Source organism: Crotalus tigris, unplaced genomic scaffold (assembly GCF_016545835.1).
Source record: "Crotalus tigris isolate CLP2741 ecotype Arizona unplaced genomic scaffold, ASM1654583v1 scf7180000024396.1518868, whole genome shotgun sequence".
Lineage (NCBI taxonomy): Eukaryota > Metazoa > Chordata > Lepidosauria > Squamata > Viperidae > Crotalus > Crotalus tigris.
In genome coordinates, this window is record NW_024100564.1 from 1,401,387 (window position 1) to 1,420,170 (window position 18,784).

An 18,784-nucleotide genomic window follows, 5' to 3' on the forward strand; every position below is an offset into this window, starting at 1 on the left:
TTGCATATCCTGCAAGAGAGTCCCTCTTCCCAACCTTAATTAACAAGGGGAGTTGAGGTGTCTATCCCTTGGATTGGGACAGGAATATATTCCTTCCATTATAAGGAAGGATGTCTGAATGGAGACCAAAGAAGGAAAGTGGGAAACATCCCATAAATCTTCTCAGCTGGAAATTGCTCTGTCTCACAGGGCCATTAGGAGCAGCAGAAGCAGTGGTAGAAAGAATTGTAGATTTCATGTGCTTTGAAATAATATTATAGTGCTTTTGCTTGCAATGACTTATGTTGCTTGTAACCATCCAAATCACACATAGTGTGACAAATCTGTCATCAGCTTTCTGATTTGTTTCTTATTTTTAACCAATTATTTATTTATTTTACCACACCATGCTTCAAACCTGTGCTCAGTATTCCAAGAGAAAGGTTAGAAAAGAGACACTTCTGATACATAGGCATCATAGAGCATCACTTTTTCATTTTTGCCTCAATTATAATGGGAGTGGGGAAACTGTTGATTTCCATACATTACTCAAACATAATTTTGATCAGTTCCCACCAGTATCCTGCTTTTGATTCATTATCAGACGAACACCGAATTCTCATTCTTGTTTTAGGAAAGTCTAGATAGAAGCACCATTAGTTCTTACAAGGCCTCTTGTTTTAGATCTCTCTTGTGATGGAGAAAACAGGTTCAAATTTATCCCCTAAGAACAGTTCTGAAGGCATTATCACGTATGAAATTTAAATCAGTCAGAAATAAAAAAAAACCGACTAATATTGACTGGAATTCTTGCTCTGTTTTCCTTTCATTGTCACACTAATAACATTAGGCATGTGAGTGTGCTGAAGTGCTATGAGTGAAAATGACTGTAGTGTGTTATTTAGAATATTATATTTGTTTATAAGCATCTACAAAAAAACACATAGCTTTTGATGCAGGAAATGAACATTGAGAGGTAACTGTAGCATAGCTCCTGGTAACCTAAGAAAAATATATTTCTTAATATGAAGTTGAAAACTGTCAGAAGACTTTACAAACCAGTGAGAGAATGTACTTTTGGCAAAGAAGAAAAAAAGTAATTATAACTAAAAGCAGAGATAAAACAGTGTGTTTATGAGAGGCGGATGACTTCAAAGCCCTTGAATTAAGGAGCCCCTTGAGGGACAAGTGGATTATGAGGTCTCTAACTCTGAATCATACAATTCAGATTTCCAAGATCTTTGTCTTACTTTCCAGTGTATACAAGTTGGGAATTTGTGCTTTCTCTGTGGCCACCCATGCCCTGCTAGAAGTCCATCTAGCCCTGAACTTGCTGCCCTCCTTAATAACCATAAAGACTTAGGGTTTTTTTTTTTTTGGGGAGGCCTCTTCCACTATTCATAACTTTTATACATGATATACACAGAACTGGAGATCAATTTTTATGCTTCATTATTTAATATACTTCTCATATAATCTCATATTGAAGCTACTGCATGGTATCTTTAAAGTTTCCCTCCTTTTTTGCCTCACACTAAGTCAAAGATTTTTGTGAATGGTACAATATGGGCTGTTTTACAACAGTCAAATGTTCTATGAAACAAAACAAGCATTTGATGTAGTATTTATTTAGAAGCTCAGATTAAAATGTGTAGTTCCTGAAGGGGTTGTATCTATGTACAGAAAATGTAAGGAAATTATTTCAAGGTTAAATGATTAATGGGGATTTCTTGAAGATAATAGATATTTTAGTTTTATTTAATTTCAGCATTCATATCCTATCTTACTGCTCAAAACCTTCAAGTTAATTTTATAATAACATTTTTAAAATGACAAAACAGAATTCCTTTTGAGAGCCTGGAAAGCATGGAAATAGCCAAAAATAACAATGTACAATGGCTCTAGAAATCATGGCTTCAGTTTAGGTATGTACCAGGCTACTGTAGCTTATTCCAATTGGTAGAATTTCTCTTATTCAACAAGCTCTGGATTACAAATTTTTGACTTCACATGGTATGTGAAGCCAGCTTGTATTCAGATTAATAAGTAGAGCCCAAACTAGGGATAATTTTTTAATACTATGAGAATCCTATATAAAATCAAAGAGTTTAAGTTTTTTCTTTTTCCTTTTTTGTGTGTCTTCAGGTCAGTGTTGATTCCTGGTGACTACTGCAGTTTTCTTGGCAAGGTTTTTTTAGAAGTGTTTTGCCATTGCCTCCTTCACAGGAGAGAGGGGGGGAGAGGGAGAGGGAGATAGAGAGGGAGAGAGAGAGAATCTGGCTCCATGCCCAAAGCAGAACTAGAACTTACAGTCTCAGTTTTTAGCCAGATGTCTTAACCACTATCCCAAGCTGGCCCAACTAGGTTGTGGCTTACACTACAACTGTTCCAAATTCTCTCTTTTATTTTATATTTCTCAGTGATCTAAGCATGAACAACATCAGTGAATTGCTGCCTGGAGATTTCCATCACTTACATTTTCTGGAAGAACTGTAAGTATAATGAAACATATATTGCCTTGACATCTTTTAAAAGGTTCTCTAAATAATACCCAAAACTGAACAAGTTATATTTGAATGTGAGGCAGAAAAATCTGGAGACCACTCATATTGTTCACAGAAGTAAAAAAACCACACACACACACACACACACACACACACACAGAGAGAGAGAGAGAGAGAGAGAGAGAGAGAGAGAGAGAGAGAGAGAGAGAGAGAGATAATAACAACTCAGTAAATTATTGCATTTTTATTTAGGTGGTAAAAACCTTCCTGACACTCAGTGCTTGTTTCTGTAGCAAATGTTATGCCGCTCGTGTAATCTCATCTTGAAGCTATTTCATGGTTTCTTTAAAGTTTCCCTCCTTTTTTTTTTTTTTTTTACTTATCTGCATAAGAGTAGAACTTTTCCACATATTTACAGTAGGGACATCCAACCTTAACAGTTTTAAGATTTGTGGACTCCAACTCCCAGAATTCCCCAGCCATCTAGCGAATATTGTGTGTACATTCTGATTGGCATATCTCATATATGATCTTGCAAAATAGGGAAAATGCAAATGTAACACAAAACAAAAAACATGATATTGGCTTTTATTTAGACAATGTGAACATGGAGTAATATATAATTTGAATTTGTGAAAAACCATTAAATGCAGTTTGCTCTTTGGCTAAAGCAGGTATTGTAATTCATAAATCATAGATTATAAGCCATGAAAATGACAGAAATATTAATTCCAGTTTTACAGAAATACATGTAGATGTAATTTCTTGTCACTTCTTATCGAAAGTTTCAAAATGTCATTATTTGTAGCAAAAGTGACAATTGATTTTGTTAAAAGACAGTGTTTGAAATTAAGGATCTTAATCATAGCATTAATTTGTTGTGGTAAATTCAGGCAGATCATCACAACATTGTTTATTAAATAACAAAGCACCATTTGAACCATTTTTAACTCTTTCAAAAGAATGAAAAGAAGTTATGATGAGACTAATCTTGAGTTGATTCGTCTAACTGGTCACAATATTTAGTTAATCACTAGTTAAACACATGCATTAAAAACTGGCATGTTTAATGATAATTCATAATGGATTCACTATTAATTCCTATTTAGGGTAAATATTTAGTATACTAAATATTTACCCTAAATAGTATATCCTATTTAGTATATGCAGTTATGAAAATGAACGTCTGCAATCTTGTCCTAGCAATATGTTGAGATCACTGATCATTAGGTCTTCCAGAGCTTGCAAAATCTAAGACTACCATCAGATGGTAGCGAAGAAATACTTACAACCCCAATTCTTTGTTGCCATCTAGTGTATGGTAAGTCTGATCTTCAGCTATAAGAGTTATCTTAGAGTAAGACAAGAGAAGATAGTGTATACAGTAAAAATTGCTTTTCTAATCTATAAATCAGGATACTGAAGAAAGCTACTATTTATAGCTTGTAGTGAAAATGTATAAATTATTTGAATGATTATGTGCTGAGGATAGAATAACCTCCTCAGTCTAAAAGGCGCAAGAAAATAAAGACTGTACCAGCAGGTATGACTTAAAACATTACTTTCGGGCCAGGAGCTTGCACAGGGTTACTGCAAGCAGATGTGCAAGTTGTATAGTACACAAATGCATCTTGACATGGAGTGGCACCAAGTGATGGGAATAGTGGTGGCCAAATGTGGCACTGCAGGGTGCCAGTTTGGAGGAAGAAACCAATCCAGTTACTATTCTAATGTTGTTTGGACTCACACTTAACTATTAATCGATAAAGTTCTTTGTTTTTGACTTACAGTGATGTGCGAAGCTATCCATTATGATTTGTCATTATGGCCAATTCAACAAATGATGGTTAATATTATGTATATTCTTCACCATCCAGCTGGCTGTAATTGAAGAATTAAGAGTTTCTTCTTAATATTCTCTTGTGGAAAACCCATATTGTGTCCATTGTCCTTAGGAGATTTTGTGATGCTGTATGTCACAGATACTTTACACAGATTCTTTAGAAAGCTGATTATAGAAAAGGTGGCATAATATCCAGGGCAGGCCTATTTGTGACTAAGCCTCACTGAGGTCAATGGGACTTCAGGCCTAATGAGGCAAACACATAAAGAAAAGTTGAGACCCTGAAAGCTGATAGTAGTCCTGAACTGTAAAAGTCCATTTGTTTCTTATATCAAAAGAAATATAATTTTATCCAGTATGATTTTTTTCCCCCATCTAATTAGAAACATCAGGCCAAAGGAAGTTTGTTAGAATATTGTAAGTAGCAAAGAGACTTAAGAATTAGACAGATGAAGATTTTGCTGATTGACAAGAAGGACTGGAAATGCAACAGGGGTGTCAGCAGGAGCAAAGAATACTGCTGTGCCAAAATATACAAGGCTAAACAGTCAGTGATTCATGATAGGGAATGGAAACCAGTGTTGACAGCTTCATTGGCATATCTGCTCCATTTTGTTGGCTTGTGTTTCAGGCATATACATAAAGCACACATCTCAAGTTAACTGGAGTTCTGGGAGTTGAAGTCCACACATCTTAAAGTTGCTAAGTTGCTAAGATGCTAAGATTGGGAATTACCGTCCTAGAGACTAAAACAGCAACAACCATTCTTTGTATAATTCATTATATATGAAATTATTCCTTCATGATTCAAATGGTGTTCTCTTCCTATTAAAGGAGACCTCCTTGAAAACTGAATTTCCCTGTTTTCTCTTTATGTATATAATATACATTTAAATATCATTTCTGCTTACTTTTGTAAATAAGAAGCATTTTTGTGAAAAATTGTCCATCTTGTTTTCTAATATCAACAACAACAACAACAACAACAACAACAACAATAATAATAATAATAATAATAATAATAATAATAATAATAATAATAATAATAATATAGTTGGAAGGGACCTTGTAGGTCTTCTAGTCCAACCGCCTGATCAGGCAGGAAACCCTACCATTTCAGACAAATGGCTATCCAGTCTCTTCTTAAAAACTTCCAGTTTTGGAGCATTCATAACTTCTGGAGGCAGGTTGTTCCACTGATTAAATGTTCTAACTGTCAGGAAATTTCTCCTTAGTTCTAGGTTGCTTCTCTCTTTGATTAATTTCCATCTATTGCTACTTGTCCTGCCTTCAGGTGCTTTGGAGAATAGCTTGACTCCTGAGATATCTTCCTACATATAGGCAAGCATATACTTATGTGCTGCTACGAATGCTATTTATAGGTGTCACATTCCATTTCCTAATTGGTAATTTCCTTTACAAAATAGCAAATTTTCCATTCTTCCAATATCTATACCAGACAATGATAGAATTTCCTGCGCTGCTACTCGGCTTCCCATCAAGCATAGGGTGAGGGATTTCAAATACTTCTTCTCAGCTATTATTCTAGTTCTTCCCCATAGGAGTGCTCACTGAATTGTTTAAAATGTAGAATTTCTACAATTGTATCCATGTGTTGTATCCACACAGCTCATTTATTTTCAATGCCTGTTGAAAAAGTTATTCTTATTCCTAAAACTTAAATTCATTGTAACCAATTTTTAAAAATTTCTCATCCATTAAACTTATTTGTCCAGTGAATCAAATTGGTAAAACAGATACAACATTATCATTAAAAAAATTTAATCCCCAATTTTGGGAAGAAGGTGCACACATATATGTATGTACAAGAATAAATACAAATATAGATAAATCACAAAAATGAAGTGAAATAAGCAGCAATTTGGACACAGCTTCTGTGTTTCCAATTTGTTTTATCAGAATATTGACTCTTTCAGGATAGAGAAATTAAATAAAATGCAACAATTTTAATGAGTTGCCCTCTTAAAAATTCATCATATTCTAATTGATAATGTTCTACAAAACATTCATGGGTTATAGTCTGCTTTTTTGTTTTAAAAAGAAAATCTTATGCTCAACACTATTATAGACACAATTTCTCTAAACTCTAGAGAAGAATAGAAATCTATACAACAAATCGGATTTATATTTTTGTATGCAGGAATAGGGTGACCAGGGTAACACATTTGTAATTGTCTTTGGGGGAAATCCAAAAAGTGTGTAAATATCAATGAATGCAAGAGGAATGCAAAAGACTCACTTGACCCAAAAAAATAATCTCTAAGGGACTTCTTAAAAGTGATCAACCTTGCCCTAATGTTGGTCCTAAACATTGAGTCTAAAGATGGATGATTTCCTTAATAAACCATCTAAAAGAATATCTTGTCTGCAAATATGAAAATAAGAGGAGATTGGTATGAATAAAACTTTTAGCTATATAAATATAATTAATATTGCGAAAATTATAACTGACAAAGATTATTTCAAATACTGATGGGAAATCACACCTTAATAAGACCACAAAAAACAGGATATTGATTTATGAATTGATATTATTGTTATTTGTATGATAGTAAAATATGAAGATGCTTATGTCTAACTTTGTATACATCAACAGTTCCAAAAACTGTAACTGTGTAATGAGGGGAAAATGGAAAAATATGGGGAAGAAAGGAGGATCAGGGAAAAATACTGGATTGTAAAGTACTGAACAGATTTATATTGAAGAAGTTAATCTTAAATATCTGAACCCAGACATGTTGTTTACTAAGCACTAAAGATAGTAATTCTTAAAAATCAATAAAAAAAATTTTAAAAGAATATCTTGTCTGTAGTTTTGAAAACAAAATGGTTTGTGACAATGAAACTTTTCCAAAACTTAAGAATATTATCATAGAGATTCACCATTTGTTGCAATAAGATCTGAACTATAAATTCAAAAGTATTATCTCACTTGTATGAGGAAGGAAGGAAGGAAGGAAGGAAGGAGGGAGGGAGGGAGGGAGGGAGGAAGGAAGGAAGGAAGGAAGGAAGGAAGGAAGGAAGGAAAGAAGGAAGGAAGGAAGGAAGGAAGGAAGGAAGGAAGGAAGGAAGGAAGGAAGGAAGGAAGGAAGGAAGGAAGGAAGGAAGGAAGGAAAGCAGCTTTTATTTTACAGAAAATCCTTCCTCTATAATGACCTCTGGTTCCCCTCGTAATGACTCTATCTTGCTGAAAAGTATAGGAAGGCATTTCACTCCAAGCTATCATTATATTGCCTAACAAAAGACACTGTTAAACATTCGGCTGTATTATCTTGACCTTGTTTGTTCTGTTTATTACAGGCGCCTATCTGGAAACCAACTCTCTAAAATTCCAGAAGGAGCATTTTCTGGCCTCTACAATTTAAAAATTTTGTAAGTCACAATTTCTTCTAACTGCTGCTGCTTTACTGGTCTTTAGACTTTTATTTGGACCTCTAGTTTTACTTCCCAAAAGCTTCATGTTATTGTACTTTCTCTAACTATATATTGAGAAATTCAGGCATTTTAACACGATCATTTTACTTGTTAAATGTTCTTGCTATAAGGAGCAGGATTTGAACTTTTATCAAACTGTTTCAGGTGCTGGTCATGGGAGAATCTCATGTGAACAAGATGTTCAGAACTTATAAGTGTGCCTCCCTCTGCATAAAAGTTCTTAAACAGACCTGGAACTGTATGATTTTCACTATGACAAGCTTCATCATCTGCCTGCACTTACAACAATGTATTTCAAGTTGATTTTCTTTGACTTGATGAGTTATGTTATGTGGAGAGTAAATAGTTGCCAGTAGGCCCTTAGGATTTATTTTACTCCAGAAACAGTACTAGCTTATAATTACATTGCTGCCACTCTCTCGTTCTCTCATTTAACTCCTTCCCTGGTACTGGGAATACTGGGATTGAGGCTTAAGTAGCCATTGGCATCTCTTATTGGAACTGGGGGCCTTTTTCCTCTGATTACTTCAAACAGTAAGATAGACGGCTGTTTTTCTTCATGGTAGTGCCCCAACAGTCTGGTTCTAGTGAATGATTGATGCTCTCAATGGTTCAAGTTCTATTTTCCCAAATATATTTTTTTACAATCTCCTCTTCTGCAATAAACATTTTAGTTCACGGGCATGTTTGGAACCCAACCACAATGCAAAATCACCGTAGCTGACAATGTTTACATGAAACATACAAGTATCAACCTGCTCCTCAGATTAGAGAGTGCAGGGCTGTTCACGAGGCCTTCTAAAAATCCTACTCTAAATCCCTGGGTTTAGAGATGAGTCGCTTCTTTATCCATAGCCTGCATTAGGCACCGAATCAAAGAAACCAAGAAAATCACAGAAAACCCACCCTGTCTCAACAAGGGCAACACTACACTCGGGAAAATTGCTTTTCATCAGTGTACATTGGAGCAATTCCCATTGAAATGGTTAAACGTGTTAGTCTCTCTGAAACTAAAACAGTTTTAGCAGTTTTAGCAGTAGCAAAGCTGCCCATGGGCTTTAAGAAAAAAAAATATTGTGTGATTCTCCTGAGGCTGAAAGTGTATTAGTCAGGGAGCACTGGCAGTTTGAGACAAATGGCAATGCTTGCCTGAACATCCTGGAGTGCACCGAAAACAGTCTTGTGATGGAATCATAAATAACCTTTATCCTTCCTTGACAGCAAACAAATTGGGCACCATTTTAACAAAAGGATTATCATTTTAGCTTTCATTTTAAATTGAGGGACTTATTATCTGAAGAAATAAGAGCAAAAATATCTTCAGGTGGCCCTCATACTGAGATTAGGGTAGGTTAATGCCCTATCTCAGACCAATTGTGCTTCATCTTGCTTTAATCTTCTATTAATCTATGTGGCTGATCAGAAGGAATGTTTCCCAAAACGACTGTTAAAGGGTCTACTAGGTCTCCACGTATGAGAATGAGCTTTGCACAACAGCCACCACCCAAGATCTACACAACATGAAGACTTTGTCCACTACTGCAGCTGTCTTATTTATTTATTTACTTATTTGTTTGTTTGTTTGTTTATACTTTTACACTGCCCAATAATGTAAGTTCTTCTTGGTGTACACTCATGCTAAACAAGTAGAATTACATCAAAATAAAAACACCCCACTCTAAAAAGAATATCAAACAAGTACAAAGATAAGCACAAAGGACCAGACAAAATGTTGAGGACAACAATTGTAATGAAATAGATAAAGCATACATTATCTTCAGATTAAAATTGTTTAACCTTTTTATTTTTCTTACTTTTATGATTATATTTGAAATTACTCAGCCCAAAGTCTCCTACATAAACCACCTCAAAATAAAACACTGAATGCTAAAAAAAAAAAGAAAAAACCAGCCTATATCCCAGATTAGGTTAGCCATTTTGCTTTTATCTATTTTGATTGCATTTCTTGTATTTTTGTTGTTGTTCTCAGATTTTGGATTTTATTATGTGTTTTATTCCATTCTATGGAATCAACCTGAAAATATTTAATTATTTATTTAATAAAATTGTATAAACTGTATAAAACCTAATAATATAGCAGGGGGTTGGAGTAGATTATCTCCAAGGTCCCTTCCAACTTTACTACCACTATTATTATTATTATAAATACATATTATAAAAAAATCAACCTAGTTAAAACGATGGGGACAGAGGGAGCATGATGAGAAGGAGAGAAGGTGATACCTATTGTTAATCTATCAAGCATCCCCAATGTGAAGCCCCAGTTAACTGCATAACGGAAGTTAAGGAGGGTTGAAAATGACTTCACTGCAGGGGGGGGGGAAGAGGGGAATAAGATGTTCCAAAAGGCAGGTGCAACTTAAAAGAAGGCTCTTCTTCTGGACCCCACCGGTTACTAAATGAATTAAATCTATAGTAAATAATTAAGCTATATTTTAAAACAATACATGCCCAATGAAACTTAGTCCTTAACAGGATGTCTTCCACTTTTTTAAAAAAATGAACCTTTGCTGTTTGCCATGGTAGGAATCTTGGAACATTTTTTCCACTTGAAGCACAAAATGAAAACAGTAATAAAAAATGATGCCGTGTTCTAGAAGACTGGGACATGTTTCTGCAATGAAATGGAAACTGAGAAATTAGTGCCCCCTTTGAACAAGCTGCCTGAAGCAAAGTTCTTATATATTGCTTCATAGTGAGACTGGCCTTGTTGAAGGCGTATGTTATGCTTGCAGCCATGTGTGTTAATTTAGTGTCTCTGATTCCTGCTATGAATCTTGTGAGAGGCTTTCCTGTAATGCCCCACTGGTGCTCTGTGAGTCAGTTTGTTACCAGGCAAGTGGGTGTTGTACAATTCCTAGATTGTACAACATTTCCCAGTTTCTACAAGGACCCATGCACCCATCTACTCTCAATTCATTCTTTCCTGGAGTGACACAATAGCAACTGGAGGAGGCTGTAGGGCACAGAGTCAAAGCTCTCAGGGGATTTGTTGGGATGAGACTTGGAAAAATACCCACCAATTAAAAAAAATTTTGGGAAAACATTTGCTTTCAGGCAAGGAATGCAGATTAAGCACCCAATTCCAGCATGCCATAAGTTCCGAGAGAATTCTTTTTATAGGGTTGTCCTGAGTTTTGGTGTCCTACTCTCACCTGCCACACCAGTCATCCGCAGTGCAGTACAAAGAAGGATCACAAGGGCTCAAATACAGAAAATCTCTTATAATGCTAGAGCTCAGCTCTAAAAGGTTTTATTTAATTAGGATGCAATCTTTACTTTAGTCAGGATGCAATCTTGCCTAAGAGTCAGCCATAGTATCTCCTCTGAAAGCCCACTCCCTTATTTTCTGATCTCTGTTATTTAATGTTGAAGGAAAGACACATTGCCTATGTTTAAAAGTATTTATTTGGCATAATTCATTTATTCCTGTAACAAAGCTGAAAACTGTACTATATTTATATTAGTAAATGCAAGAGGCATAAGTCATATTTTTTTAAAAATATAAAATCATACATAAATACACACACCACCACACCCCTTTGGGTTAAACCTCATAACTTCAAAGAATGTTTAGTCAGATAATTTATTCTAGGACTTGAAATAGATTTTGATATTTATTATTTGTTTTCTTTATGACAAAATTTGTCTCCTGATTCTATCACGAGATTTTAAGGGGCTCTGAAATAGATTAATCAATGTCAAGTCTTTGTAGCATAAAATTCTCATCAAACTATTTCAGAATGTTTAGCACCAGTTTAAAATGATCCAATTGTTTCAACATCCCAATATCCAATGCATCATGATGGCCAGTATTTCTTTGTCTCACTTAGTAATTATAAGAGTGCTAATAGATGATAATATTAGCTCCAATTCACTTGATCAGATTGAGAATTTGGAATGAACAGGTGAATGCAAAGTTTAATTCATGGGAAATATCTTAACATGTTTGCTTTACCACTGATGTATAATGCATCTCTTGGCCTACTTATGGATATTCTGTCGTGTATGTTCAGATTTTCAAGTGAGCACTTTTGCTGATTGCACCACATAGTTCTCTTTTTCCATGCCAATGGCTGCATTAAGAAATGAGTCCTGGCTGAAATTGAGGCTGGACCTCTCTTCCTTAAAATTTAAAATGTATGTTTGTTTCCAGGGCCTTGATTTACTTTACAATTTTTCATGCTGCCTGCTTTATTTCAATTTTAATTTTTAAATTGCCTTCTTAATATAGTCATTTTGAATCTCAACGGGTATGGGCAGCATAGAATTTTTAAAAATAAATAAATTCTATTTACATGGTGTCATGTCAACAACACAGTTTTGGCCTCTAGGCCAGTGATGGCGAACCTTTTAGAGACCGAGTGCCCAAACTGCAACCCCAAACCCACTTATGCATCGTCGGGTGCCGGGTGGGTGTGACCATTGGGTGAGTATGGCCCATTGGGTGGGTGTGGCCATTGGGTGGGTGTGGCTGTGGTGGTAATGGCAAGACTGGGTGGGACTAAAAAGTTCAATCAATCAATTCCAACTTTGCAAGATCTTTTTTTTCCCACAAGAAGTTGAAATTGACTGATTGAAACTTTTTTTTTTTTGTACGTGGCGGTGGAGGCCTAAAGCGAAAAGGTTTTATAAAACCCAGCTGAAGGCCTAGGACTGGGGCGACAGTGCACGTGCCCACAGAGAGGGCTCTGAGTGCCGCCTCTGGCACCCGTGCCATAGGTTCGCCACCACAGCTCTAGGCCAATTTGATGAAGAAACCAAATGTTCAGTGCAATTTATTTCTGTTTCAAATTGACCTGTGAACATGCCAATTTGAAGAACCTACAATAGGAGTGTGAGTTCAGCCAAAGGAAAATAACAAGAATTGTGAGCTCACCTTCTTAAGTGTTCAGCAATGGTATATATAAAATCCATCTCATAGTGAGCATTATTGCAATCGGGTGGGAGAGTGTCATTCCTTCCCTCTAACTTCAGAGAAGCAGTGCAAAGGAGAAGTCTGGTAGCAGAAGGCTGAGTTGAAGTATGGCAAGTTAGAAAAGTTCTGGTCATGCCAAGAGAATGTTTTTATTGCAGAAAACATGCATGGAGCCATCAAGATTGGATTCAGAAAGTGTCGGTCAATTAGGCAGGAGACTAGAGGCTGCTTCAGATGTGAGGGCTGACTGTGTGGGAAAACATTCCTATGACTAAATGAATAGCTTTCCCCAGAAGGCATAGAGAAGCACATGAATCAATGTTGTCTCTTGAAATCCTTCCCTGGAGTGGCAGATGAGCAGCCCTTGATCTATACTTCTTTCCCTTTCATCTTCTTCAATCATTAAAACTGAAGAGAGTGAATAAAGTCACAAAAGAAGGGGAACAGCCTCAGAGTTCTGCACTGCATTTATTACAGTGCAAATGTATGTATAAGCTCACATATATACAAAGCAGGACTCAGAGCCCCACTGAAGCCCTTGTTGCCACAAGTAAAAATATGAAACATACAATACCTAAACACAATGGTCTGTGTTAATAATTGAAGAAGATAAATATAAGCAATCCATTCATTCTGATCGATTTAACCCTATTCTAATGGAGAGCAATTAGCATAAATGCGAATCATGGTTTGACTGGCAGTCTCTAATTTCTGAATGTTTATCAGCCCTTCTGAACAGAGTCGACGTACATATGACTTGGGAACAATATCTTAATCCATAGGGGAGTACTAAAAGCAAGAGCAGCAGACTCCAACATTCTCCAAGGTTCATTGTATATTATGTGCCATCTGAAATAGATTGTATAAAATCCAAATTCACATACATTTTATTCATTGTTTATCTTGTTGGAACAGAGGTGTAGTCTTTTCATTATATACAGCAACCCTGAGAAAAGGAACTTAACTTATGGATGACTTTTTTTTAAAAAAAAAAAAACTTTGTCCTCCCCAAATCATAGGAAGTGAAGAACAAGAGTGATACCAATAGGTGCTGATATTTTGCCTTCACATTAACTGAGGCAAACATGTGTAGCCAACAGCACTGGGAAACTTACCTGACACTGTCAAGCTGCTTCAGAGTCAAGGATGGTGACTGTGTAGAAGTGCGTCAACATTAACAATGTAAAATAAATGTAGCGCAGTTCTATTAAAATTAACAAATAAGCAAAAGTAAGCTAAAACAATGATATAATTAGTCTCTGTAATCATATGTCAGTAATATCAGCCCAGGAGCACCGAAAAGCTGCAAGTGAGTACAGTACTGGATGTGCCTCACAAAGGAAAATACTCTCCAACAGAAGGCGGAAAGGCTCAGTAGACAGGTCCTGTCTCATTTAGCCATGCTCTGGATCGTTAAGGGAGAATTCATTATTCCTGAAACCAATTACTAACAGAAAATTCTACAGTGTTTTCAGAGGTAGTCCCATGTACATGTTAGACTAATCCAAATGGGAGTTAATTAGCCCATGGCTGGAGTTTTGCACATCCAGATAGAATGAGACTTGGATTAGCAGCTTCAGTTGACAAAACATGCTCCTTACTACCAAAATCACTCAATCATTTCATAATAGCACTGGAGCTAATATCACACTCATATTGCAAACCTGTAAGGAAATCATATTTTGTCTTTGTCTGGGGTGAGTGTTAGATACCACTATATCTAACAGATCTTCAGGTTCTCCTGGATTAGGAATTTAAAAAAATCTTTATTATGGAGTCTCCTAATCCAAAACAAAGTTTTGAACGATGCTTCCATTGTGCCAACATTTCCATTTCCCAAACCCTCAAAAGTATTTCAAGTGTGATACATGGCCATCATAATTTCTGCTGAGATCCCAATGCTAAGAACAATCAGTAGTCTGCCCAACTACAATCCTGGTAAAAAATTTTAAAAAAATGTTCTGATCCAGAAAATATAATAATTGTTTGCTCACACCGCATTCCAATACAAGAACCTCCATTTTCAAAAAATCTAATAAAAGTCCAGCGAGAGCACCTTGACCTATCATGGAAAGGCTTGCAACCAAAGGAAAGAAGATATACTATCCTATACTTTCATTTTCAAGTTATTATGGCTTGACGTAGCAAAAGATACTTTTGATCTCAGAATTACAATTCTAATTCTCCAGTATTCAATTGCCTGATATAAAAGCTGTCCTGCCTCTCGCTGACATTGGATTAATAAAGCCAATGGCAACTAAAAAGATCATCCTGCTTCTGCTTTCAAAAATTTGCTATGATAATAGGGCAGATCAAGTGAAGGCTGTGTTTCACTGTAATAGAATGTGGTTTCATTATATTAATTAGTGGCATTTATAATGCTCATCACCTGCAGCTCACAGTACTTTTTTGTGAAGCAATGATCTCCTCATGTAAGGTTAATGAGATCCAGTTGGGCTACCATACCACATAGTAATTTTTTCATCCCACCAGGATGTGGGCTTCTTGTTATTGTCAATGGAGTTGCTGCTGAAATGTCTGTTTCCTAACATGGAAATGCAAATTTAGTAACATACAATAATTACTGAAAGCATGATGCAAGTATGATGAATCCAAAAGTTACTGTCTAGTTCTTGCCATTCATATTAGCATAAACTTCTCTCTGTCCAATAATAGAGTGGAGGTGGGGTGGGGGTGGGGGTAAAAGAAGCCTCCATTCTCCCTCCCAGCTTCTATTCCTCATATGATGCTCCTGCAAAGGGAAATGTCTCGATGTTTTCGTAGATTGGCATGCTGCCATATCAGTATGTCTGTTGTCAAAAAGAAGGTGAGGGTAAAAACAATCTGCTTTTTCTTTTTCATTTCCATTGCTGCAGCCAGAGCTGTATACCAAGTAAGGGGGTTGCTGGCTGGACATTTATAATGGAAATACAGAGAAATCAAAGGCTGTTACCTTCAAAATGGTATTAGCAAATCCTTGCTCCAAGTAGGTGTGAACTTCATGGAACTCTGCTTGGGTTGAAATGAGCTGTATTTTTTTTTTTCAGATTTAGAAACAGTCAGAAGAACTTGCCATATTTCCATTTTTCTCAGGTTCACTCACAAATCAGATACTTAACTGCACTAGCGGTTACTAGAAGTATTTATTGCAAGATGATTGAGCAGGCAAGAGCTTATGTTTTCCATGTGAGACTTACAAGAAAGGCTCTGTCCCCATTCAAAACAAATGTGATCTTTAACCAAGAGGGTTACTGTATTGTTCCAAACCACCATTTTGTCCCCTTTTGATTTTTGTATCAAAGAAATAAAATGATACAGCCAAGAGATGAGCATGGTCCACGTTGTGCTTCTGTTGTTTATTTGAGTAAATGCAAATGTCTATCATTAGCTGGAAATGTTTACTAAAAACTGTGTGGCTGGTAGGTCACTCCCAGTAGAAATGACACAGTGTCCATGAAAACCTTTGATTAAAATCATTGTTCCATAGACACAAACAAGCTACATGGCCTCCCACAACGTAGCTTCTTTCCCCTTTTATCTACATTTGTCAATTACCTCTGATGGTTCATCAGATGCTCAGCCATTGTACTCTAATGATGCAACAAGGAAAACAGGAGAAAGTGGGAAGCTGTAGCTTCATCCTTTGTTCTTTAGTTACTAAACTAAGCCTTCATTATAGTAGCCCAAGTTCTATAAGCTTTCAAAATTTATTGGCTTAAGTGAATACAGAATATGTGGAATTCCATTCCTTCGCTTTGTCCATTTCTCATATTTCCTCCATGCATCTATGGAGCAGATGACTCCCGTTTAAACGATCTGTCACAGTTTATGCAATAAAAAAAAAGCTCAGTGAAAGGTACACACAAAAAACACTCAAAATCAAAAATTGTAGCAAAATACAATTTTCTAGCCACCATATTACCACCTATCCACAAAATAAATATATAACTTCTTTCCCAACATCAGTTTGTCTTTATCACTTTAGTTCCTTGAAATCTTTCCTCAAGACCCACTTTTCACTTGGAACTGCTGTTTCAATCTCCTACACCTCTTTGTAACTTACTACATGGTCTATAACTATCCCAAAGCAGTGTTAGGTAGAGATATCCACTTTACCCTTGCCTTAACTTTCTTCTTGTCATTTCCTTCATGCTAAATTTTAGACTGTAAATAAACTCTTTGGGAGTTGGGACTAAGGAGTTTTCTTTAAAATCCATGTCCAATGATGGAAGAAATCACTAAATAACAACAATAAAAGCTGCATTTGGTAAATTGTAGAAAGCTAAAATAAATGCATGAACCAAATGGTGCTGGATTGTAAAACTGTAAAGACATTAGGCCTGGACTTACAGCACTTATCCTATCAATTTGTGTAAACCCAATAACCTGGCCTTTTATTCCACATATTCTGCAATCTTCTGCTGATTAGTGGGAAGTTTGTTCCTCAGATAGTGTCTGTTGTCTGAAATCTTGCTTAGAAAAAGAAATGGGTATATTTCATTACATGGAAGTTATCCCTATAACTTTAAAAGGTATATGTTTAAAAGTTATCCTTTCTATTTCTGTAATTATAGGATGTTACAGAATAATCAGCTCACTCGGATTCCAGCGGAGGCTCTATGGGATCTTCCTAATCTTCAGTCACTGTAAGTCTTTGTGGATTGCCATTCTGAACTATGGAAACTTTTAAGTTATGGTTTTTGTTTTTTTTCTCTGATGTTGGCTTGAAAGAAATAGAAATCCAAACAGAGTTTGCCCTGATACTTTGAGTAGGAAATAAACAGGGACGCAATATTAAATGATCTGTCAGAAAAGTTTGAAGTTGATTTTGATACAAACAATTTTTAAAGTTTTTTGAAGGTTTTCTTTTGCACAAATTCTGCCAGCCTGAGTTCCATACCTAATCTTTATGCAACATATCAGTCATATCATACTCCAAAAATGAGTGGAGCCAAGAGCAAGTGAAAAAATGCAAATAAGGGCCAATATTTTTCACTGAGCACAAGCTGGGAAGCTCTGCAAATGCAGATCGAATGCTACTTTCAGACCACATTCTTCCATCTTGTACTCTAGCATTTTCCTGCATTTTCCTCTCTCCAATTTCCACTGCGTGTCTTCCCTTGAAGACAATATCAGCTGCTGATCTGGAATTGAAAGAAACTGTAAAACGTTGACAGCATATAAACCAAATGGCTTTGGTTAGCAAAACTCCTCTCACTTTTCTATACATAGAAGTAAGGAAAATATGATCCCATTCATAGCAGTTGTGATATGTTTTATTGGATCCTTTCCCCGTGGGGTAATCCTTGGCTTGATTTTTAAATGCCCTAATTAATTCTTTAATGTCCTGTTCCTGTTTTGACTTTACTATACTTCACCCAGTGTCTGTTTGAATTGGTTATATTGTACAATCAATAATAAAGTGTAATAATAATTGTAGCAGAGGTTCCGATGCCGAAAGGCAGCCGGCAGAGGCAAAGGGAGCTTGTTAGTGAGTGTGGCTTAGATGGCAGTAATGAGAGCTAAAAGTCTAGCTGAGTCTAATTCCCCCAGCTGTAGCTGGGTTCCAAACGGGGAAACTCCTTCGGATAGAATTGAGGGTTGGCAGCTCTAATAACGGCCACAACTCAAACTAGGGGCTGATAGTGAGAGAGAGAGAGAGAGAGAGAGAGAGAGAGAGAAAGAGAGAGGGGGGGAGGGAGGCTGAAGGTGACAGCAACCCAAGGCTTCTAATCAGCAGGAATGAAACAGAGGCTGCATAGCCTCTGACATTCCTACTGAGGAGAATCCACTAATGCAGTGGTTCTCAACCTGTGGGTCGGGACCCCATTTGGGGTCGAACGACCATTTCATGGGGGTCGCCAAACCATGCTGTCCACCATTTTGTTTCCTTTTCCCTAGCTGTCCTACTCCCTCTTATTGGTGGCCACACCCACTTGGGGGTCACCACAACATGGGGAACTGTATTATGGGGTCACGGCATTAGAAAGGTTGAGAACCACTGCACTAATGGGCTAAAAAGAAAAAAGAAAAATTTCTTATTTAAGTCAAACCTGCCTGAGG

The 18,784-nt window shown here is 36.5% G+C and overlaps 1 protein-coding gene across 3 annotated transcripts in view; it reads left to right on the forward strand.

Annotated features, from left to right (window-relative positions):
* Nucleotides 1-18,784, forward strand: part of LGR6 (leucine rich repeat containing G protein-coupled receptor 6) — a 155,895-nt gene that overhangs the window by 47,631 nt on the left and 89,480 nt on the right. For all 3 annotated transcript variants that reach the window (XM_039329384.1, XM_039329386.1, XM_039329385.1), the window contains exons 2-4: nt 2,400-2,471; nt 7,648-7,719; nt 17,296-17,367. In XM_039329384.1, coding sequence (XP_039185318.1) covers nt 2,400-2,471; nt 7,648-7,719; nt 17,296-17,367 — 216 coding nt within the window. The remainder of the gene's footprint in view (nt 1-2,399; nt 2,472-7,647; nt 7,720-17,295; nt 17,368-18,784) is intronic.